This window comes from Mustela lutreola, chromosome 3, assembly GCF_030435805.1.
Source record: "Mustela lutreola isolate mMusLut2 chromosome 3, mMusLut2.pri, whole genome shotgun sequence".
NCBI lineage: Eukaryota > Metazoa > Chordata > Mammalia > Carnivora > Mustelidae > Mustela > Mustela lutreola.
The window spans coordinates 194,199,674-194,224,879 of NC_081292.1; the positions used below are offsets into that span (position 1 = coordinate 194,199,674).

Consider the following 25,206-nt stretch of genomic DNA (forward strand, 5'->3'; position numbering starts at 1 on the left):
AAATTACATATAACCCATAGTGGATAGTCTGTATTTTCCACAGTAAAAACTTAATGGAAAGAAAAAGGAGTAACTCGTTTCTTTTTTTTTTTTTTTCCTGTCCTTTCCTTATCTGAAGAAAATCAAGGCATTTTATTAAAATTTTTGAACACTCATTACAACATCTGCTGTTAACCCTTTCAATACCCAAGCCTGTATAAACTCGCATTCCTGTTTGGATGGCACGCACACTGAGAAGCAGACACACACACATAGCTACCGAACAGAAGTCAGGGACACACACCTATTAGAAAGTCACACTTCAGGCCCGTACATGCTTTCACACCCGCTCGTAAAATATCACACGTCGTTTGCACAGACACATAGCCACTAAGATAAATACTATCATTTTTGCCTCTGTTTTTCTTGGAGAGAACTGAATCCTGGAAAGATATCAGTAAAACTTGTAAAGAAAACACACTGAATCCTTCCACATGTCTTCCCGATCATTGATATCTCATTTCCAGGTTTGGGGATCTTCATTTCTTGAACACAAACACACCCCCAATAGAAATGAACTCGACTTTCTTCTGAAGAGCTCTACCGCCTGTTACTCTGGGGGTCGGTCTTGTCTCCCAGAAGGAACAGCATAAATGCTGTCTGTCCTGTGTCAGAGGAGTCCGGGCAGAGCCAAAAGAGAGTTGAACTCAAGGGCAAATCCCTTTAGGCCAATCTTCACATACAGAAGGGAAGTTGACCCTGTGGAAGTTGGAGCCACTGGGCCTGTTGGGTGAGTTGACAAGGGACTTCTTTCTTCAACTATTTCGTGAGTACCTTTCACCTGGGGCAAATTCATTTCCCAAAGAGAAGGCAGACCCTGGCTGGGGCGCTTCAGAGAGGGTTGTCTCCTCCATCTGTGAGGGCAGCCTGAGGCTCTAGCTAGCTCAGGCCAGATAAAGGGGTGGGGGGGGGGGGGAGGACACCAGAATAAAAGGATTAAGGTGACACCTCCAGACCTAACTGGAAAGAAGGGGAACAGTAAGTCCTGAAGTCCGGAAGGTCTGATTTTTTTCCCCCATGATGAGCATTTAGGTGTTTTTACTTGACACGTGCAATGTCAGATGATTTCTGACATTTATAACCTCCAGTCTCTCTCTGTTTTTTTGTTTTGTTTTTTTTCCTGTCCTCCTCAGGTGCCCTCATCTTGCTGGTGGCCAAGGCACCATGAAGCTGCCTAGAGGTAACCCAGCTCTGCATCAGGTAAAGAGATTTTGTACCCGCCAGCTAGCAATTCTAAGCCACTTACTCTGCTGGCTTCCGAAGGAACCCACTCACCCTTCTGAGGAACCTAAATTTAAGCCAAACCACTAGTTCCTTGGTAATATCTGATTTTTAGGAAGTAATGAGAAGGAAAAGAAAATATTTTTAAAAATCTGGGCTGCCTTCTAAGGAAATTCAGCTGGAGTTTTTCTAAAGGAACACTGTATGGCCTGCACTCGACACTAAGGTTCACTAAGGAAACCCGGTCGGCTGCGAATACTTTTAAATAATTAGAATTACAATGGCTCACCCCAGGCCAGGCGGAGGCACCAGGAGACACCAGGCAACGGCCTGCTGGCAGTCCCCCAGCAAAGGAACAGTCCCATCCTGGGCTTAGCTGAATGGAAGGAAAACGTCCTTGGCCCAAACAGGGACATTTAGGACTGGCTGTACGTGGGACTGGAGTCAGGTTGTGGTCAGAGGTGGGTCCAGACTGTGGCCAGAGGTGAGTTACTGGAAAGGGAAGCGGGATGGTCCCATGGTAGCAAGAAGAGGCCAGTGGATTCCTCTCCGCTTCCTACACTGTAATTCAGTGGGAGGGTTAAACCTAGTGGGTAGTTCTCCAAGTTCTTCTTTGAAGAGTTTGTTTTCTCTTTGAACAAAAGTCTGCTCAGAACTCCAATGTCCAAAGCCGGTAGAAGGAAGTGGGGCTCTCTTGGGTGCAGGAGGTAGGGTGGCGAGAAGGGGTGTAGAACCTGGTCACCTCTGCCGGGCTTTGGGGAGCACAGTTTGAAACTCACTGAACTAGACCCCAGTTCCCTTGTTACTTTAAAACACCTTGTACAAGAGAAGGGATAGAAGGATTAGAAGACATCCATTGCGTGTATATCCCTGAGGGTCATAGGGAGAGGAGCACTCAGTTTCATTTTCCCTGACAATAACAGACTTATTTCCTCTATAATTTATCCTTTATCCACAGCATAATCCCATCCTGTTCCTACTTCCAAAGCACTGCTTTCATTTCATCATGAGCAGCAAGGCAAAGAAGCAGCCCTTTCTCCTCCTTAAAAAGAGAGCCGGTTGTCACCTTGCCACTTCATTAGCAAGAAGTCTTGTCTTCAACATGGTCTCACCACTGACAAGCTGTGTGGCCTTGAGTAAGCCAGGAAACACCTCTGAGACTTGGTTTTCTCATCCATAAAAGGAGAGGAGTGATTCTAAAGGTCAGTTTCAGTTCTTAAATTCAAAGCCCCTATAATGAGGCGGGGAGAAGATCCCATAACCCCGTAGATTGAACCAAAAATGGGAAAGGCTGTTTCCCCACCCAGAGAACGAGACCTTTATTCAAGGTGTCACTCCTGTTTCATCCATTTGGTAAGCCTTGAAACAACCTCTAGGATTTTTCCGATGAGCACGCCTGTCTTGCATTATGGAGAGTTCAAATGTCTTTTAATCACATTAGCCCTACTGACGTGAGTTTCTTTCCTTAACCGAGTCTGTAGCTGCAAATTTATAAATATTGTGGATACGCAGTTCTGTGTGTCAGCATGTGAGCAACACCGATACATAAAAAGGAAGACCAAAAAGTTTCTTCAAATCCCTTGGCTGAATCATCTAAGCTCCCTTCTCAGGGTTTTAACCAAATTTTGCTCACTAACCCTGGATAAGCTGCTTTTTAAGAGTTATTTCTGTGAGCCGAGGCTGGATTTTGTTTTATTCAAAGCGACTTCGGCCTGTCACAAGACAGTCTCATAAAATCTGTATCTTGGCTTAAGCTGGGAAGAAATGAGCCAATCCATCAGCCCAGGAATGCGGCTGTTTGACCACTTCCTAAGGCAACTGGGAAAGGGATGCAATCTATTCAATTTATGGGGCCGGGTGGCAGTGAGTGATGCACTCCTGAAGGCACAGCAAATGGAAATCCCTGTGAACTTTTGCAGTGATAAAGTTCAAAATCTGAATAAAAGAACCTCTGGGAGGGCAGGAAGGAGGGGACGAGAGGGTGGGAGCGGAAGGCTGCACGTAGGCAAGAAGAAATGAGTCAGGAACCAGGCAAGCGCCCTCTTCGGAAACACCTCCAATGGATTCACCGAGGACAGAACCGGGAACTGGGTCTGGAAAGGGGACCTTTGGAAAAATCACTTCCCTTTAATCTGGATTCTAAAAATGAGCCTTCATGTAATCATTAAAAAAACGCAAGTTTGATGTGATTACCTCCTCTGACCTCGAATCATGCCACCTGTGGTAACCTTGTTATTTGTCATCTTATATCATAAACAAATGCAATTCCAATAGGGCAGCCAATATAATATCATTAGTTTTTATTTATGTCCACTCTTTTCCAGTCCTCATTGCAAATGCAATTTTGATGCCATTGATGAGAGATGTGGGATTACAATGCCCGCCCATTTCAATAGACATTTGGGGAAGGAAATAGAGGAAGACTAATTTTGAGGTCTCTCCAAAAACCAAAGGAGAAAAAAAGGTAATAAAATTTTTGTTCATTTATTTGGATTAAGCGAACCAAAGGCTTATGGTGAGACATCAGGGGCTCCCCATTGGTTAGTGAATGAAATCCAAACCCCCTGGCCTAGCAATGGGGCCTTGCATTTAGCCTAATGAATCATTTCTGACCTTGATTGCAATTATTTTCCTCCACACATTCCAAAGTGCAGCTTCTGAGTGTTCCCCAAATAAACCCAGCACCCATTTCTCAGCTCTTTTGTTTTTTTTTTTAAAGATGTTATTTATTTATTTATTTGACAGACAGAGATCACAAGTAGGCAGAGAGGCAGGCAGAGAGAGAGGAAGGGAAGCAGGCTCCCCGCTGAGCAGAGAGCCCGATGTGGGGCTCGATCCCAGGACCCTGGGATCATGACCTGAGCTGAAGGCAGAGGCTTAACCCACTGAGCCACCCAGGCACCCCTCATTTCTCAGTTCTCATCTTCCCCTGATACCCGTTCCCAGCTCTAATGTCCATTCATCCTCTCAGTCTAGGCTCACATGTCACATCCCCCTCCCTGGTCTCCCACACCAAGAGTACTCTTCTGGCCTCCATATCTAGAACCTCCGAGACCGAAGCTCTTTAACATCTTCTAAGGTGTGCGAGGGCTCAGGACACCGTCATCCTTTCCTCGGGAGCACAGCAACTTGACAGCATGACTCTTCTTCATTCATCTTTAGTGAACTTTATAGGATCAAACCCAGAGCCTTGCCCAAGTCAGACTCTGAGGGATTAATTCACCAACTGCTAGTTGACTAACATAGCACCGAAAGTATCACTTAACCAGCACAAACTCCGAGAAAGCTTTATCCAAACTGTTCTGCTTCTCTAGTCCTACCCTTCCTTCCCAACCCAACAGTGTGCTGCTGTTAAACGCGAAGATTTTTATAGTGGTGAACTGAGAGTTTCAGTTAACGTGTTTGGGATCATGATACCTGGTCATAAGTCAAGGCTGAGTTATGTGAACCCGGTCTCCAAAGGACACTCTAAACCCCGGATGGTAATGTTGCAGTTCAAAGGATATTTACATTTTAATCCTAGTGATGGTAAAAATAATTTATCTGAGCGTTTCCTCACACCCTGCCTCTCTCATTCTCCTGAAGGTGAGTTCTAGATAGTTGTTACCCATAGCACCAGGAAGAGGCACGCTCCTACTTCATCGCTAAACTGGTTGCTGGTAATCAATGATTTCTTCCCTCTACCCAGGCCTCCCCTATCTCTCTGCCCTTGGCCCCCCAAGACGCCTCTTGGGGCACATCTGTTTTATTTTTCCCCTTCATCAAAACAATTATTATTACTACCGCTCAGCCCCGCAGTTCGCAATTCCCTTTATCTTTTTTGCTGAAAGACTGGCCAGAGCCCAGATCACTGGTTATCAGGATCTTCTGAGGCCCAGAGCAGGGACTCACTGGATATGTGCATTAAGCTGGCTAGAAGCCCCATCCACTGTGGGCTACCGGGGAGAGCTTACCTTTTGTTATTCCCAGCCCCCCCCACCCCCCCCACCCCGCTTTTTCCTGGATTAGATCATGACTCTTTTATGAAGACCCAGAGGGAAATGGGATTATTAAGAGTCTTGCTGGGTAAAAGCTATTTTGTCTTTATGATGACTTTCTTGAGTTCAGCTGCTGAGGGGCCTTAATGCCAGAGTAGAAGTTATTGCACATTGGGGGGGAGCACCCTCCGCACATGCTCCCTGCTGAGCACACTTGCAGGGATGACGGATGGCAGAGGAGAAAAGGAAAGGCAAGGGGGAGAGATTAAAAAAAAAAAAAAGTAGAGAGGAGAACACCGCCAGCAGAAGAACAAGGAGAGAGAGAAAGAAAAAACAAATGCAACGAGGCGATGTAAATCTGAGATAAAAATCCAGCAAAGAATATTGCTCTCTGAAGAACAGTGTGCAGAGAGATCATCTGAAGCTTATGAAACACAGACCAGCGTTCAGTGGGTAAGAGCTGAGATTGATAATTATTTTATTGCAAAAACTCATAAAAATAACATAAACTTATCACAATGGTGATAATGTACTTTTGACGATCATGAGCTCCAGTTAACCTTCCTGAAGCTCTTCTGAGGATAAAGGCCTTCAGAGCTGGACCAAGCAGTGTCCTGTGCACTCTGCCATAGCACAAAACACCCGATGGGGGGGGAAGAAGTACTATTAAACACACTTTACAGATAAAGAAATTGAGGTACAGAGAGATGGAGTGTTCTGGACCCCAGAGCTGGCAAATGACTGAGCTGGCTTTTCAGCCTGGGCAGTCTGGCTGCAGTGCTTTGGAAGCTGGAAAGCCCAAGGCAAGGCTCCCCAAAACTTCTATGTGACAAACTTATTTAGTGGCATTTAGGGAAAGACAAATGTTTTGCCTGGGCGGAAAACTCCCTTTGCTCTTTCTGCCTGCCAGTAATCTCTCCGTTCAAGGCTGGGTGTGGGGAGGGCTGTACACACTGGCACCCAGCTCCTTGTCATCTCAGCCCTCTTTCCCGTGTACCGGAAACCAAGGTGTGTCTTCAGGGTGGGAGGGTGGTGTGCATAGGATGTTGGAGTCTGAAACCATGTGTCACAACATTGAGGGTTTTTTGCTGGCAACTCCCATTTCTCTCCTGTCACCCCAAGCCCACTCATCCCTATCCTAAATGCCATGTTGTTATTGTTCTACTGGATAGGGGAAGCATTTTCAGAAATGGGGGATTTATTTTTATAGCACAGCTGGTCTGCCAAAGGTCACATAATTTGGCAACGTTCCCAGTGGTTAAAAATTAATTTCTTCTTATTAATACAACCAAGGTCCCATAGGATCGGAGCTCAGCCTTATCTAAACTTGACAGCTTCCTAAAGCTTCAGAAGATCCTTTCTCCTGGAGGGCCAGCCATGCTACAGGGCCACTGTGTCCCGGAATCCAGCCTCACCGAGTCCTGTTAGGTAATGAAACCATTAAACCCCTGGGCCATTTCTCATCAAGGCAGATAAAGCTTTGAAAAATGCTGTAGGCTCTCTAGGACAAACTTAGGTAGGATCTTCCAGGAATGGGTTAATTTAAAAAAAAAAAAAAAAAAAGTGACTTCTTTACCTGGAAGGCAAGGTAAAGACAAAGACTTACTTCTGGGGCTCAAACTCATGTCTCCTCTCAAGGAGGGTGCCACAAAGATCACAGAGTGGCAAATAATGGTCACATGATAAAATAGTGCAAATACGTTAATGACAACATAAACTACTGCCCAGATGTCACGTTTCAAGTCCTTTCTCAACAGTGCAAGAAATTAAAAGGTATCATGCTTCTCCTCCAACTTCTAAAACAGAAAACTCTCATCTCTATTTCCTACTCTTCCCCAGATTACCGATAAACCTGGCTCTGAATTCCATCAACCAAGAATTGCCCCACACTCTGACCACCCGGTCAGCTCATTCTCTTGATTGCTTTAAGAAGCAGCTGAATGAAATGAACACACAGCACCGGGCAGGGACCTCAAAATCATCTAGCCAATGGTGTTTCTCCCCACAGATGCCCCCAGGCCCCTCCCAGGTCTTGTTTACATTCATGCCTCATTGCATATGAATTGGCATTCGGACTCCTCTTTTTCTATACTAAGGAAGGTAGGAGCTGACCTCCCCGTGGCAAAATGTGGATTTTACAGTCAACAGCAGGGCTTGAGAGCCATTTGGTAGACAGCAGGAGTGCTGTCTACATAGCCCCGGGTTTCCAAGTCCCCGCAGTCTTCCAACCTTACATTTTGCCAGTTGGGTGCTCTGTGACTTAATCTGAAGGCAGACACCAAAGTCCGAACCCGCAGTGCTGCCTGGGCATTCGCAACCCTACCAGGCACATCCTGGACAAGAAGGTGCTTGCCTGGAGCACTCATGGGGAGCTTCTCTTCTTTCCACAGTTTTGCACTGTGTACTCTGTTGGCAGCTGGTAAGAACTTCACTACCTCCAGTGGCAGCTTATGGGGTAAAGTTTACTGGGCAGCACTGAACGTGGGCACGAGACCAGTCCCCAGAGCCTAGAGCCGGCTGTCTGTGTACAATCTAGGAGTTCAGAGTTTTGCTTGCAAATCATTACACCTGCTCATAGTCATTGGGCATTTTGGGGAGAGGGGCTAAAAAAGAAATCCTCATCAGGCGCCTAGAACGTCATTGCTTCTCTTTTAGGATTTGTCTGAACCCAGACCTGTCTCCCACAGACAGTTTACACCTCTTATCTGATCATCCACTCCAGAAGCAAGGTTGATTGACCGCGTCTGCCCGTGTCCATGGCAATGGTGTTTAAACCCAGGCATAGATCAAAGCTCTGGGGGCGGGAGAGGGAAGGTTGCTGGTTATAGGGTCTGGGTTCTTTTGGCCACAAGCGACGTGTCCCGGGGGTGGAGACGTTGGGGCTGGGAGTTGCCACCATCTGAAGAAACCCATTGTCAGGACCTGAACAATTTCCTGAGCAAACCGCAGACCGCCTCCCCCCCTCCCAGCCCCCCCCCCCCCCACCTCACTCCACGACGATTAACTCGAGCAAAGGGGTGAGTCGTGCCGGGCGCTGACGAGGAGTGGCTAGCGCCAGGGGGCTCTCCTCTCTGTCTGTAGCCGAAAGGAAAGGAGGAGGAGGGAGGGCGGCGAGCCCTGAGCACACGCCAGTACACCAGAGCGTGGATTCCCTCCCCTTTCAGAGAAATTCAACCGGAGCCGCAGAAGCTGCGACACGGATGAGCCGGATCCCCTAAGCTTGCCAGGAAAGCTGATTCCCACCCCACCCCCACGGTTCCCAGAGGAGAGGCCGGTTCATTCCACCACCCCGCCCACCCCCCCACCCCACCCCACCCCCGCCAGCCCCTGGACAGCCTCTGCTCTGCGGGCGCCCCCCACCCAGCCGCCGGGCTCCTGGGACCCGGCTGGAAAAACTGCGGTGCAGTCAGCCCGAGGCAAAGGGTGGGGGGGCAGCCGTTTAATCACAGCTCGCCTCGCCTCCATTAACTTGTGTTGATATTAAAAAGAAATCAATCAGTGAAAATGAAGCGTTGGCTGTGAATATTTCTCTTTCTCACGTGGAAGAGCAAGGAGCGAGAAGGCGGGGGAGGGGAAGCTGACCACGCCGGCGACTGCAGAGGTTTCTCCCAAGCGGAGAACCGCAGCGGCGACTTAACTTTCTGGCAGTGGACAGCGTGGAGGAAATGCCGCAAGCCTCTCCCTGGGGGTGTCCTAAGTCAAGGAGGAGGAGGGGACAGGGCTGGAGTTGTCGGAGGCAGCCAACTTCTCCCAGTCTCGAGCCTCGGTTTTGCTTTCGCTGGTAATATTTTTGCTTAATAGAATGTTTATGGATCGTTCGGCTCTGTTTCTGCTGCGTAGCCCAAACAAATCGATGCAGTGTTAGAGACGGCGCTGAGGGGTGGGGCAGGCTGGAGGGCCACCACGTCCCCGCCACGTGGATGCCCGCGCGCCGCGTGCTCCTCACCTGCTCAGGCGCCGGGGCGGGCGCTGGGCGCTGCTAGGAGCCGTGCGAGTTGCGCGCATCCCCGAGGCTAGAGCCGGCTCCCCTCCGCCCCTCTCCGTCCTCGGTTCTGAAATCGCACCCTGACTTCTCGCCTCCCAGTTCGGTCAGCGCACGGATCCCCAGCTCCGCCCGCCCCGGACCTCAGCCCCTCGGAGCCGGCCCTCCAGGGGAGGCCGGGGGAATTCAGCGCTGAGCAGGGCGCGGGAGACAGGAGGGGGCGCTCGGGGTAGGGCCCGCCGGGCTGCCCCGAGCCCCCGACCCCAGGCAGAAGGAGGCAGGCAGGCAGGCGGCGGGCCAGGGAGTGGGGGGGGGGGGGGCCTGGAGCGCGCAGCCCATGCGGCCTCCCGACCCACCGCCCGCCAGTCCCAGAGGCTGCCGCCGCGGCCGCGGGGTTATTTGCTCAGTCGCTCCCCCTCCTGCACCTTCCGCCCTCCCTTTCCCCTGACTCCTTCTCCGAACGGGTTCCCGCCACCGCTGCCGCCGGCTGGGCTCAGCCCCCTCCCGGCAGGCGCGCACCGAGTGAGTCAGAGGTTTAGTAGGGCCTCGCCCTTTGCCAGCGGCTGCCAGCTCCTCGGGTGCCAGTCGGGTGCTCCGACGGGAAGCCCGAGCTCCCCGCGGCTTGCGATCGCCTTTTTGAAGGGCTGGAGAATATCCAGCCAGGGCGGGTCCCAGCCCCGTGTTCCACAAGGAGGTCCCACCCCGGGTGCCCGGCTGCCTGCGGCGTCTTAGTGGGTGAACTGCCCCGCGCTCCGCGCCTCTGGGCTTTTCTAGAAGTGACGCAGCGCGGCCCGGGGCTAGGGTGGGAGGGGGCTCTGCGGAGAGCGCGAAAGGCAGGTGGCAGAGCGGGAGTGGGTTCGAGCGGGCGTCGCACGCACACGTACACTCCGCGCAGCGCTCGGGGACAGATGTGCGAACATCTGGGGTAGGAGATGGCCTCTGAGTCTTTACGACCCCTCCCGCTCCGCAAAGCACACGGAACCTGAAGTTGGGTGTGTGTGTCCGCGCGCGCGCGCGCGTGTGTATATGAGAGCGCGCGCGCGCCGGTGTGTGCCCCAGTGTGCGCGCGCTCGCCGGGGCCTACTAGAGTCCGTGCCTGAACACATAATATACCGTGGGCATCTTCACCGCGTGCGCGCGCGCAAACACACACACACACACACACACACACACACACACAGCGAATCACACAAACATACATAATTTATGCAGCATCTAGGTCTGTGGGAGGTCATTTAATTTCGCTTCAAGCTGGGAACTTAGAATTAAGGCAAGAGGGGATGGGGAGACAAGTGAGACCTGCGCCCATCTCTTCGATCCGATTTGCAGCTGCCCTGAAGACCGGCTCTATGGCAGAGAAGGAGCAGCGAACGTGTGGATCTGGATAGCAAAGGCGATCCTCAGTCTTGCTTCCCTTCAACTAAACACTCGAGCTTAAATGGGTGTGTTGGCGGCGAGAGCCAGAGCACCAGGCGAACAGCTTCCCCTCTGGGCTCCCGCAAGACCCCCTATGCCGCGGTGATGGAGGGGAGGGGCCCAGGAAGCCGCAGGGGGTTAGCCCTACCCCGGCCGCCCGCCGGCCGTAGCCTTGGAAGTGCCTTCCGCTAAAGGCACTTCACCAAGGCTTTATCTTCTCGTTCTCTTTTCCCTGTTTCCTCCATAGACGGTGTCCCCAATCTCAATCACCTGTAGCAGCTTCCAAGAGTTTTGTCAGATTCCCCAGATTGTTTTCAGAGGGGAGAGAGACTCACTCGCGGGAGAGTGATGTGGGGAAGGAAAGGCAAGCCCCCCTGGATTCCCTGCACTCAGCGATCCCTTCTCAGGCCGTGTGCCCCATGCCAGCCCTCCTGCGCGCTGCCGGATACTGGCCCCAGACTGTTCTGGGCCTTGCAGTCCTTATCTCTGCAGTCTGTCCACACACCCTTTTTGGCAGCGGTTGAGAACAAATTCCACTCAAAAGTTTCTAACCACTTCACAAGAGTAAGAGACCTTCGAAGGCGACGCAGTCTGTTTTATCTAATAATAATTTTGAAAAGAACATGATTTACTTTCCCAGAAAACACATGGATGCAGGGGGGGAGAGCGGGGAAGACCAGCCGCCTTGGTTGCCAGCAGCGTCCAGCCCCAGGCCCCTAGCTCAGCTGCAGGCCCACTCGCTCCACCAGCCTGTGCCCTGTGATTTCCAGGCATATCCACACATTCTGCAAAGAATCCACAGCACTGGAAAACCAAAACTAGACTCTTGTGTTTCCCAAGCCCTTCAGTTAACATTGCTCAATGTAGCTAAGTGGAGAGAATGCAAATGATTTATATTTCACTGGCTAGGTTGAAGAAACTCAAGGGAGATGTGTTCTGCTTCAAGACAGGGGGGGGGGGGAAATCCCCAAAACTGTAATGCAAAGGCTTTGTAGTATTTTTAAATCTTTGATTCAGTCCATATGTGACATCTGAACACCGCCAAATTCTGTCCATGTTTCAAAACACACACACACACACACACACACACACTCACACTCTCCTAGTAGGGGAAGAAAGTTGGGTTTTAGGAGCGGTGGTGGTGGTGTAGGAAGGGCCGGCTGGGATCTCTCTTTAAATTATTTAGAATAGAGGAAGCCTCTTTCTATGCCATTCCGTGGGGCCCGTATAAGCCGTTACTTTTAAAGGGAAAAGCATGTTGAAATGACCAGAAAAACTTTCAGGGGCTTACCTGGTTGGCCTCTCACTTCGGGTCCTGAAAAGTAGAGAGCTAAGAAAACCCAGGTGAGAGGAAACATATCCATTTTGGAGAAGGAGGCTTTCTCCAGAGCTGGATTTGTAGATTTCTTGTATAATTTTAAGTCTTTTTGTTTTCCTCTCTCTTGCTTTCTTCCTTACAGTGTCTTCTGCAAAGGTCTCTAATGGTCAGTGTTTCCCTCCTGGGTCCTGGCGGCCCGTCTTCACCTTATTCCTGCCGGATTCTCACCTCACTAAGAGGGTAGCTCTTGAAATCAGCAAAGCGGGAGCAAGCTGGCAAGAGGGGACGGGTTTCCTCTCTTAAAAACAAAACGCATCTATGTCCTCTCCAGTTCCTCAAAGTATCATTTCCTTTATCCTACAACATCACGAAGATTTCCCGAAAGCCAAGCGTAAAAAATACATATATAATAATAATGACGATAAAAAGAAAAGCCCAGACTTGGCTTGGGCATCCCACGGTCCCCAGGCAGCTGTGCGATCTCAGAGGCGTAAACTGACACACATCCCCCGGCACCCGGGACCGACACGCGGGCGGAGGCAGCCACCGCCGGACGGCCGGAGTGGGAGGCGGCCGCCCAGCTCCTGCCGTCGCCGGGTTCCCCGAGCGGGAGCCTCCCCAGCGGCTACACCCGCTCGGCCAGCCTGACGAGGGGAGTCAGAGGAAAGAAGCTGCTGCTGCTGCTGCTGCTGCGGCGGCGGCGGCGGCGGCGGCTGTGGCTGCTGCGGCTGCGGCTGCTGCTGGCGGGGCGGCGGCGGCGGCGGCTGGGATCGCCTGGGAGTGCGCGAGCCCCTCTCCGAGTTCGCTCGCGCCCGCCCTCACCTCCACCTCGCCCAGCGCCTCGCCGAGGTCTGCGCGTCTGAGGATGTGCCGGGGGCGGGCTGCGGGCTGGTGCCTCGCTCGCCTTCTCTGCTTCCCCTCCGGCTCCCCCCAGCCTTTTCAGGCCGAGCCGCATGTGGATGTCAGAGCCGCGGCAGAGCTATCCGATTACGCGCCGGCTCAGGGCCCGCCCCTTCTGTGTTCCTGATTAAAGAGGCAGCCGCGGAGACGCGCGGCGCACAGCTCAGCTCCGCGGCACCCGGCTCGGGCGGGGCGGCGGCGGCTCCCTCTCCCCTCACCCCCACCCCCACCCCCCCGCCCAGCGGCGGCCCGATCAAAGTTGAGGCGGCTCCCATCCAGCCGCTCCTCGCCCACCCCGGGCACCTCCGCGCCCGGCTGCGCCCGGCCGCCCGCGCGCAATGCCCCGGAGAGGGACCGCCCCGGGGCACCTCCGGGGCGCACTGCCCTTGGCCGCGCGGTCCCCGCCCGCGGGAGACTCCGCTGGAAATGCGGGCAATCCCTGCCCCCCACCCAAATTCCCGAGCTCCGAGGCCACACACGTAGGAGGCAGCACAATGCCACGCGCAATGGCGTTACAAGAGGAGTTGGGTGGCGTGCGGTGTTTAGTGTTGGGAACCAGGCGGCGGCTCAGCCATGCGTTCGCACAGGCAGCAGTGCGTGGCGGCGACACACACGGTCGGCCCCGGCTGAATAAGACCCCAAACACTCGTGCGTTTACTACTAGGGTCCTTTGTTGTGTCCCAAACAGACTCCTCTGCTCGCAGGGTAAGGGTTCAGGTCTCCCTGCGCGCCTAACTCGTAACTATCAGAAGAAGAGAGACTTTCTGCCAAGAATTTTTCAGGTAATTAAAATGGATTCCCCCCAATCGTCCTCCAAAGTACGGGTACGTGAAGGCTTCTCCTCCGAATGCTACTGTAGCTACTTCTATTCACCTTTTCCCCAGGGAAATGTGGTCACAGCGCGCCCGAGAAAGAAAACAGCATTATGCCAACTATTTTTAAATGGAGGTGTGAAAACTGTTTAAAGGGAGTTGTAAGCTAACAGCTGGGGAAACACTTGTATCTTTGTTTCTGAGGATGGCTTTGTGGATTCCAAACTGTCTTGCTTCACTAAGCACCTATTACTGCATTATCCTAAAGACTCCAACAAGAACAGTCTAAATAACACTGGCGTGTACCCTCTCTGCCACTGGGCTGATGAAGAAAAATAAAGTTTCGGTGACAAGAAGCACACACACACATCTGAAGATCCCATTTATTCCTTTGCTTGTACTTGTGGATTCTTCTGGGTGGTTTTCCTCCTTATCTGGACTTGCCATTAGCTTTGTTTATCACTTTTAGTGTTTGAAAAATCTGTAACTCCCACTTAACTGTTATTTACACTGAGATAACCAAAACAAAATTGAATCAGAAGTGATTTGCAATAGTTGAGCCAAGCCACGGAGGGATTTTACAGTGCTGTGTAAATCCACGGACCCCGTATCACACTGTTAATCTCAGATGCCTGGCTTGAAAGGGTATTTAACAGAGGCCTAGTGAGTTCTTCCAGGGAACATAACCCCTGGCTGGCCCAAAGGCTACCTTTCATTCCTTTCATCCCCCACCCCCAACCCTCTCTCTTCCTTCATGCCCTCCTTATTCCCTTGGCTTGAGAGCACATCTACGTTATTAGAAAGTCCAGATTTACTTTTTTTCCCCCTGTTTAAACATCAACTGTCAAGAAAGACCACCCCTCCCCAGTATTTAATAGGAGAAAGAGGCAGTCTGGATTTTGAACCTTCAGCAGAGACCCCAGCTTCTATCCTTGCCAAGACACTAACCTAAGGACAAGTAACACTACTATCTCTAGAGACACAGCCTATATAAAGAAAGTCACTTAGTATCACCTCCTCCCACGACTCGCCAGGGGTACCAAGCCATTTGTGCTACCAAGTGCCCCACATGGAAGAATCCTGTTTCTGAGACCATTACAGCCAGGGTTTAGGTGAATGGCACAGGGAGGAGGAGGAGGAGGAGAGAGAGAAAAGGTACACTGAAACCCATTGGGAAAGCATAAGAATGGCAACTCTGGGCTCCTGCCCTTGGGGGTCCCACTCAGGCAGCTTCAAGGGTCCTTGGTCTGGTAGGGAGAAGGGTCATTTTCGGTGTTCTGTTCTTCCTGGACCTGATTCCCAGAATTATGGGTTTTAATTTTTCAGAGGTGTCCTAAAGAGGGAGCTAACTTACTTACTTCCTGGCAGTCCTCGGCGCGACTGCTGCAAGATTTCTCATCCATCCACGCGAGGGAAGTCCTGATTTCCTGCAGTTGGGTAGAGGGTGAGCCTGGTTCCCAACCCTGGGGACTCCAGGCGGCCGGATCGCTCCTAATCCTCTAGGGGGCAGCACTCAATAAATAATGCGAATTCTACCTGCCATAGCGCTTCTGGCCGTGGTGCATTTACTCCCCGGAGCTCAAAAACCTTTATTAGACCAGGAAAGAGAGAGAGAGATCGGATCTCCCCCCAGACCACGCTGAACAAGAGCCCACGGGCTCAGGGAGGACTTAGAATTTCTTTAATCCAGGACTTCCAAGGACTAAACACAAATCTCACGTGGGCCTGATGAAAAAGAAATCTCCAGGGAAATTCTCCAGCCTGGGACTGGCTCAGACCTGCCAGCCCATTTTTGTCTAGACTTGGAATCTCAGGGGTTTGGCTGTAGTTGGTTTAGTTTTGACCAGAGGTTCAGCGGTGAGGAGCTAGGCTCTGTACTATTCATTATTTTGGGAGTCCGCAAACACTGCCTTCTAAAGGACCAGTAGCGTGGATAGAAATGATGGGCTTGTTGAGAGAAAACACTGAACCAACCAGAAATCGGCTAACCAGTGAGTCTGAGCTCCCTGGCAGGGTCTCTGACTCACCTGGGACATTTCACATCATTATCCTTAATTGTGAAATAATAATAGATAATCCCATCTTACATTCCATTCCTTTGACAGGAAGGGATGTGGGGAACATAAAACAGATTTGTAAAAGATGCTAAGAGAAAGCTGTAACCTGGCCACACCCCAGTGGAAAGATGGGTGTTCCCAGCTAGACACCCCACACCTGAGGGCCAGGGCACATCAGAATCACCCAGGGCAACTGTTAAAAATTCAGATCTCTGGGCACCATCTTCCTGCAAATCAGATTCCTTGGATCTAGGGTGGTGTCTGGGAATCTCTATTTGAAGACACGTTTTAGGTGATTCTGATGCAAATGCACAGCTGGCCAGACATTGGAAACCTCTATTCTGAGGTGTTATATTTACACAAGCCTTCCATGCATGTACTCCCAGCAAAGGATACCTGGATAAGTGTTTCTCTACATTTTTTTCTCCAGGCACTTTTCAAATAGGGGGTAGATGTTTCAAGGAAAACATTGGAAAAAGCCTCCAAGAACATGTCTCTTAAAATGCCAGAGCGGTGGTATTCCCAGCTTTACCTTGTGACATTTATTTAGCAGCAAAAGCAAAGAGCTTTTTGAAAGCACCAAGAGCCTCTACATCTCGGGGGCGGGAGGTTTGCAAGAACATGTTCAAAGTGCTAGCTGCTGGGGTTTATGGAGCTGAATCCAGCCGCACCAACCCACTCAACCAATTGGTTGTTACTAGAGGTTTGCTTCAGGTATGATTTTCCATCTGTGTTCATCACATTGTACGTATTAAACGCTCATGGAAGCATGACTGTGCAGGAGGTGTGCAGGCAACTAAGACATTTGGGTCTTGCCTTCTGGGAACACAGAACCCAAAGGCTCCAGAAGTTTCGTGCTTCCACCCACAATAGACACCACCTGTCACATGGTGCTTCCCCTTATCTGAGCACCGCCGCTGATAAGCTCTCACCCTGAAAGGGGGAGATACCAGGCATAATTGCGTCTTAATCTGTAATTTACTACGTTGCCCTGGTTAATATTTAGCTACATCTGTCTCAGAGGCAAAGCCTCAGTTAAGTTAAAAATAAGTCCTCATTTTTTATCCTCTCTTTTGTTTGAAGTGAAGTCCAGGCTTTTCTGGTCAATAGGTTTTGGGTTTTTTGTTTTTTTTTCCTCCACTCACCCCTTAAACAACGTTTTTCTTTGATTCAATACATTTGAATACTACTTAGTAGTTTCTACTTGATCTGACCTTTGGTGGATTCCCAGAATCCTTACAGACTTCCATAAAATATCAAAATCTCCTTTACTCTAAATTGTGTCTATCTCTCATCTCTTTTTTGGACACGGACACTAGATCAGGTAGGACAGAACCTTACAAGTGGGAAAAACAAAAAACAAAAAAGTAAGCAAAATGTGCAAAATTCACTCAAATATCCCGGAATCCTTGGCAAAGGAAACTAAAGGAGGAACATAGCTCCTTCTAGTCTGCTTGGCTTAGTGAGGCAGATCTCCCTCGGCCACACTGATTTTTGTACATTTGAGGCATCAGGAACCCCATCGACCCTTCTCTTCAGAACAGAATCCTCCGATACAACTTTCTGCAACGAAGGAGCGATCTGTGCTTTTCCCATGGCGAACGAGCCTTTGAAATGTGCCTCATGTGACTGAGGAGCTGAATTTTAAGTTGTTTTTAACTTTCTTAAATATGTTTCGGATCCCCTCAAAAAAATACAGATTCCGTTTGTGTTTAGCAGCTCCCATGTGAGACAGCTCAGCTCTAGATACTCGAATACCAGAACTGGAGATTTCCCACAGAAGCCCATGGACAGGCATGTAGTCTCTCTATGCAAGTCGCTGAGGCTATTTTGCTTGTTCACCAAAAAGGGAATCCCAGTATGAACAGAAGAATCATTTGAAAATGTTTGGTGTCTGTTTGGCAAGGAGAGAAGGGCTGGATCATGTTATTATCTATCATCCTGTGCTCCGTCTGTGTTCTCTTGGATGACTTTTCCAGAGCACTCACTGGGAACCAGACACTCCACAGAGCTCCCCGGGCTCCTGGCCTCAGCTCTGGGCCTCGGTATTGAGAAGCAGGTTGGGGCAGCAGAAACCTGAGGTCAGGACAGATGGACCTTAGGTCTCTGCTGCCCTTGAGCGTCCTTGAAATTCTGTTAACTCATTTGGGACCAGTTTCCTCACCTGTAGAAGTGAAGGGGTTAGTTTGAATGACTTCTATCCCTTTACAGTTTTGGATTTTGGCTAGGAATATTTCCTGACTCCCTCCTCATTCATAAATTTAAAACTGTTTTAGTTCAAATTTCATAGCCACCCTAAGTAATTAAAATTAACAGCCATTTATCCCCCAGGAAGACATTAATGCATGGATGGGGCTTAATTGTATATTCCATTATCACAGTATTTATATGAGTACCTTTTCTCAAAGAGTGAGTAATAGTATGTTAGGTATCCTGACAGGGCTTTCAAATGAGAGATTTTTTTTTTTGGAAAAGGTCCTTTTCTAGATCCTCAAGAAAACCAAACCAAAATAAAACAAAAAACCCAAAACAAAATGAGAAAGAGATTCCACTTGACAATCACAAACAAAAGCCAAGAGCTTATTTATAACTTCATGACATTTATAGGTGATGCGATTGGACATTTTAGGGTTATGATCTGAAATTTTCTACCATTCAGGTGAATCTTACTCTGAACTGAAAATTCCCAGTCTCTCACTAAACGTATAGACTAACATTCTTAGAACCTTGAATCTTCCACCCATGTGTGCACATGCTTTTTCCTTAGTTCCTGTGCAGACCTACCCTATCAAACCTCTGTAGATTTACAAGGGATCTCTTTCTTTCTTTCTTTCTTCTTCTTCTTCTTCTTTTTTTTTTTTTTGGTTATTGCTGTTTTTGAATTTATAACCTGTGACTTATAGTGCCTTAATTAGACATCTACATGTCAGGTGGCTGTTACATTATCACGGAGATAGCTGCTAATTTGAGCATGAAAGTCGTGATGGAAAGGCAAGAGTCAGGGAGCTGACCTTTTGCGATTGAGGATACTGCAGGGTGGGTTAATTCACACCCACCCTAGTCATTAGTTCCCACTCTCCTCCTTCATATTTACTCCTACGCAGTTTACTGAGCTGCCAATCAGCTTTAGTATCAGGACTGGATCCCTGTGGGGGTGGGGCGGTGGTGGGGAAGAGGCTTGGAATGATTCCTGCTTTCTGCAAGGAAAGATCATTTGCAGAGGCATCTCCAGGCTGGGATTCTATTGTTTTCTAAATTAAAGAGAAAATAAGCGATACATGTAGATCATTAAAAAAAAATTTTGAACAGCACAAAACGTACTCAATGAAAGCCCAAGCTGCCCTCCCACCCGAACCCCCAATTCTATAATTTACCTCTCCATTTCACCTCCCCTTTGATACCCTTTGGCGGTCAATATCCTTCCAGAGTTATTGATACTATGTTCCAAGTTACGAGAAAAAACACCTTTTATGTTTTTCTCCAGCTCTCTTTTCTTCCCTCCCTACCCCTAAGCAGTAATGATCTTGAAAACCATTAGGGGGCAGCTGGGACCAGAAAAGAAGACCGCAGGAGCACAGGCTGAACTAAAATCCAAGAGGAAGAGATGCGCAAGGAAATGAAAAAGGAACGTTAAGGCGCGACATCAGCAAAAGTAAAAAAAAAAAAAAAAAAAAGGAAAAGGAAAGCGGAAATACACAACAGCAGAGCATTACAAAGTGAAAGGAAATGGAGAAGGAAGTTACATTAAAAAGCTAAAAGAAGGTTAAGTGTAAAGAGGGGAAATTAACAAAGGTGGTTTTTTTTTTTTTTTTTTTTTTTTTGGCAAACCTGTAGAGCCTGTATTGGCTCAATGTTAACAGAAAGTGGGAGGTTATCTTTTTCTGACCGGAAGGCATTTATCATACTAGACTTTACATTCTTAGGACCTGGAGAGTTGACAGCACCTTCTGTCCATTTGGGCTTGTGATGTGGGGCCGGGGGCGGGGGGGGGTGGTGGCTGGAAGGAGAAGTCTGCCTCCCTTACATCTTCAGAATGCTTCAGAATGCTTTCAGCCCTCAGCAAGGCAGCAAAATTAGCCTGGAATATAAAGGTGCAATTCTATTTCTCAATGCAGCAGAGCTCAGAAATGAGGGAATGGGTTTCTTTTGAAGCTGATGCCATAATCAAAGTGCTTTCAGGTGTAGTTCAGGCAAACCTCCCCTGGTTTCAGCAGGTTAACTTCATTAAAGCTCCTAGCTACTGCTTTAATGTTTTCTAGGCTTTCCCCCTGGGTACATTAGGCAGAAACAAGCCCTCATGGGAGTTCTGTACCCTGATGTTTTGCATTGTGAATGGAATGCAGGGGCAACATTTATGCTGGGATAATACGAAATGGAAAATTGTTTCTAGAGCACAGTAAATATGATCACTTTTAGTTTAGTCTCCTTTTCTCTTTGTAATCCAAACTTCCTATAAAGGAGACAGGAGAGACGTGAGTTAGCCCCGGTTGAGGGTCACTAGGCAAGGCTCGGAATGGCTGGCCATCCTGTATTTATTATCGGCTAAATCTGATTCAGAGGACAGAATACTGACAAACACAATACCCAACGTCACTGAGGCAAAATCCAGTGAAAACTTTTGTTTTAGAATCAAAGGCACTTCCTCTCAACCTTCCATCACAGTTGTTAGATTGCCGTATTTACTAAAGCTCGGGATGGGCAGGGGACATTTCGGGCCAGCTGGGCTATGAAAGGAAAAGCCCACGGAGCACTTGTCATTAGGACCCGCTAAACCATGTGCCCGATGAAGCCGGGGCTTTCTTGAGCAGGCCCTGGAGTTTTGACAGACTGTGCTTGAGTTGCGCATTATCGAAAACACGAGTCATTCTTGCGGAACTGAACTTTCCTCTGTAGCCTCCGGTCGCAAGCTCTCTGTAGCCCATTCTCATTCTTCCTTTCTTTGACGTGGAGTCCTGGAGTTTAGTTTCTAAGAAGTTTAAAAAATCCAAACAGGATATCTGGCCAAACAAAAACCTCTCTGACCAGAAGCAGTTTGCTTCCTTTAAACAAGTCCCCCAAAGTTAAATGACAAAGCGAGTTTGTCTCTTTATTAGAATTTGGCCAGGAGCTAGGATGTGAAAACACTTCCCATTTGATTTCCCATTTGATTTGATCATAATTTAGAAGAAGTAAATGTAATTTCTGACCTTTCAACACATCTGGAAGTGTGCCTGTAGCCATACCCGACTGGCAGTATTCTCACAAAGACTGGGGCTTCCTAAGCCCTGAGCTCCCCCAGCTCTTAGAAAATGGGAAAGTTGCACGGCGGGGGTGAGGCGTATTCTAGGGCAAGTCAGCCTGATAACATGAATAATTAGGTTGACAATGTAGGACAGATATGTCAGAGGGAACTAACCCGGGCCCCCCGAACGGGGGTCAGAGACCTAGTTCCTGGTTCTAGCTTTTTCCCTGGCACTGAGTATGCCTTGTGTCATGAAAGCCATTCTCTCTTTGTGAGGCTACTTCCTTACTCATCCAGGGCACGTTGTTATTTCAAAACCTTGGCCCTACCCCACCATTCTGCTGAGTCTGCATGTGAGAGAAAGCAGAGTCAGTTTAGGGCTCTCACTGATTCAAAGAAAAAATATTTATTGAGCACATACTGTATGCCAAGCTTTGCATGGGGGGAGTAATAGTGAATCATCAATGAAGACGGTGTTCTCTTAGTGAGAGAGGCCGGTAACACTCAAGTCAGCAATGAGCGTGATCATTTCAGAAGGTGATAGTGAGTTTCTAAGAAGAAAACAAAATAAGATAATGTGATAGAGACCCGTATGCCAACAGACAGGAAATCCGGGCTAGCCCTTCCATGAACCAAGCCTCTGCCATGAGCAAGTGACCTAACTCAGGCTCTCATTGTTAAGATAGGGGATTGTACCATATTGATGTCTTTCAAAGTTCAGGATGAGCTCCCTTAGTGAGTTACAAAATCAACTTAGAAGTTTGTGATCAACATTTTAAAAAAAATGCAATAGATCAGAATAAGATCAGAGTACACATTGTTCATGAAACTGGTTTCCCTTTATGTATGTTTCATAGACATATAGACACAAGTGTTCTGGGTCACAAGAAAATATGTTTTGTTCTGAGGGTTGTCATCTGTGATCTGTAAAATATTTGTAAGCTCTCAAATTCTAAGATTTCATTACATTTTTTAAAAAGGATTTTATTTATTTATTTGACAGAGAATGATCACAAGTAGGCAGAGAGGCAGGCAGAGAGATAGAGAGAGAGAGAGAGAGAGAGGAGGAAGCAGGCTCCCCTCCGAGCAGAGAGCCCAACGTGAAGCTCAATCCCAGGACCCTGAGATCATGACCTGAGTGGAAGGCAGAGGCTTAACCCACTGAGCCAAACAGCCAAACATTATATTTTTATAGCAGGGGCTCAGTGGAGCATGGTTCTTGCTTGATTTTACTCATTATTGAGTAAACAGTAGCATTGCTACTACTTATTGTCTATTTTCATCAGAGTGTTTAGCCCAGTTTCAGGTATATGACGAATGTTTTTGAATTAATGAAAGCATGAGATTTATGTACTGGGTCTTAAATATACCAACTTAATATGAATTACCAAATAACTTACCAAAATATCAAAATAATTTATTATATATTCCCAAATGCCAGCCTTACAAACCAAATTCAAAATTCTGTTGCCCTTGTGATGCTAAGAACTGTCTTTTCTTAGAATGCTCAGAAACTCTGTTAAGATTTCAAAAAAATAAAAATTTAAAAAAAAGAGCTTAACATGTTCTTCTCCCAAGTAGGGTAAACTGCTTTCTTCTCACTTATAAATGTAATTCAATAAAGTTTTAGAATGTGTAAAGAAAGAAAAGAATTAGTGGGAAAAATTTTTTATTTCTTGTTCTTGGGGGATCCAGATAATTCTGTCTTCCTAAAACTGGAGGAAGTTTTATGAATGAAATTATATTTCATTCAAATTATATTTCATCACAAGAGGTTTCATTTCTTAAGACAGCTTTTTCAAAGCCATAGTGTTCTTATTGTAACACAGATTTTCCCCTTAGTTATGGCTTAAATAGTAAGTTTCTGAGTCTCAGAATCATTTTTAAAAATTATACATTTGATTAGAAATAGATGATCCAAGTCCTCCATCCTTCCCTGCCTGGATCCCTTGTTGACGTCCATCGGGATAGGGGAGCCAGACCGAGGCGATCCCATTGAGGAATCAATGATACATCATCCTTAAGGAAGGCAAGAGTCAATGGACCCCGCTCAAGGCCCAACGCACATACCCATGAGTTAATTTTCAAGTCCATTTCCTTAATTGCCTGAAATCCACGGCCAGGCAAATTGACTCAGAGTTTAGGATTGCTACACCCAACCTTCTGAATCCATCCCCTCCTGTCTTCCCTAAAGCAAAGCAGACACAGAAGAAATATCAGCATCCTGGTACCCCAGTCACATTGCAACAGCTTGCCTAGCATAGGACAACATGGTGGGTATGGCTGAGCCTCCACTGAGGACACCGTGGTTCAGGCAAAAATGTGCTCTTGAGCTAAGACATAAAAAATCACATTTTTGTGAGCTGAAATATATTATAAATAATCTAAAAGAAGGCACTGCTTGAGGAAAGCATATATTTTGAGGTGAATAAAGATCCCAGGATGTGTCCTGTAGGTGTAGATTGATCTGGAACTAACTAAAACATACTTGTGTGGGATCAGTTCTGAAGCCACTATTTAGAACAAGATGTATAAAATGTATAAAAACTCATGAAAGGCCTTTGCACCATTTTATGGTCTTTATTGGTGTTATTATTTTTGTTTTTATTGCTTCTGTGACTAATGATAAATTTGTCCCGGCCAGAGAAATTCAATGTATTGACATTTATTTATTCATTTTGCATTGCTAAATAGAAATTATATCAAATCCAAACCCATCCCACGTATTTCCCTAATTCCAATTTTTGTAGATTTTCTTTTTGCAGACTCTCTCGTAGAATCATTTTAACAAAGACACTCTGGTAAAAATATGCTAAGACTCATATATTTTTTTTTTTTTTTTTTTTTTGGTAACTGAAGTTAACTGTGCTCATCATTTTGGGACTCGACATCTCACTGACACTGAGAAATGGCAGCTTTCAGTTAAACAAATGCAAAGCTGTATTTAGGTTCTTTTGCAACATCACGATGAGAAAAAAAAAATCAAAGCATCTTCTGCTGCTATTTTTAAAATGCTCACCAGGGCAATTCCAGCAGAAATACTGTTATGATAGCTTTTGTATTTTGATCCTTTCTTTTCAAGAGTAACATGTGGGAGCAACCCCACATCCATTGAAAGGAATTTGAAAACGTCGATTTGAACAAATGCTGCTATGCTGTTTATTAGAGTTAATAAAAAAAAAAAAAAATTCTCCGACTCTTAAAATGTGGTGGCGGGAGGATTATTTAACGAGGAGGGAGATGCCCACTGTCAGTGGAGAGGGTCAAAGTCCGGGACCCTCACAACGTGGTCCAGACAAGACTCTTCACTGTTTGCTAATTGCAAAATAAACAGGTTTCCCCTGCCCCAGAGTTGTGTAGATTGTCTTTCTGCCTAGGCTTACAGGAATGGTAACTTATTTATCACACAAAGAGTTGCTGGCTGAGGAGGAAATTAAACTCTAACCCAAGTACGGTCCTTTCACCACAGGGCAATGTTCAGACTTCAAACTCCTGCTCTCCCCGCCTCTCCACACGATCTGTTTACTCATGCACCGACAAAAGAACTTGGTAATAGATCCCACAGAGAAATCTTACAAGAGACCACAAATCAGCATCCGCTGGTCCAACTGGGGTCTGTCATGAGGATGTTGATTAAAAAAACAAAACAAGAGGTGACTGGGTGGCTCAGTGTAGGTTAAGGCTCTGCCTTTGGCTCAGGTTATGATCTCAGATTCCTGGAATCAAGCCCCGGATGGGGCTCTCTGCTCAGTGGAAAGCCTGCTTCCCTCTTTCCCTGCCTGCCTCTCTGCCTACTTGTGATCTCTCTCTGTGTCAAATAAATAAATAAAATCTTTTAAAAAACAAAACAGAACAACCCTAGCTATCACCGCTGTAGTAAAAACGTATCACCTTACAATAGTATTTATTAAGCATCTCATTGCTTTTGGGGGTAGATGGGACCGTGCCTAGAGAAAGCTCTTCCTTCGGCCTCTCTGGGAGTGCAGATCACATAGGCAGACTGTCCTAGAGGTGGAAAGACCCAGGTATGATGTTCCTGGATAGTAAGTTTTCCTCACCTGAGTGATAACTTGTTGATTGTTGGTGTGACAAAATCTCTCCAGGACCAGGCAGATAGGCTGTGCTTTGGTAGGGAGAACCACTGAGTTCTGACGGGAACGAAGTTAAATAAACCAACTCCTATCTCAATGGGGACAAGTTGCCATTCCTGGTCACGTAACGTTCTCAAAAAGAGGAATAGCTCAAGTATCTTTTTGTTGGTTT

General features: G+C 47.7%; 1 protein-coding gene across 4 annotated transcripts in view; it reads right to left on the minus strand.

Annotated features, from left to right (window-relative positions):
• Positions 1-12,942, minus strand: part of NRP2 (neuropilin 2) — a 115,040-nt gene extending 102,098 nt beyond the window's left edge. Inside the window, exon 1 of one of the 4 annotated variants that reach the window (XM_059168297.1) lies at positions 11,927-12,940. In XM_059168297.1, the coding sequence (XP_059024280.1) occupies positions 11,927-11,999 (73 nt within the window). In that variant the 5' untranslated portion in view covers positions 12,000-12,940. Of the gene's footprint in view, positions 1-11,926 lie in introns of all 4 variants that reach the window. The other 3 variants (XM_059168298.1, XM_059168299.1, XM_059168300.1) reach the window with 3 other exon arrangements.
• Between the last annotated feature and the right edge of the window lie 12,264 nt (positions 12,943-25,206).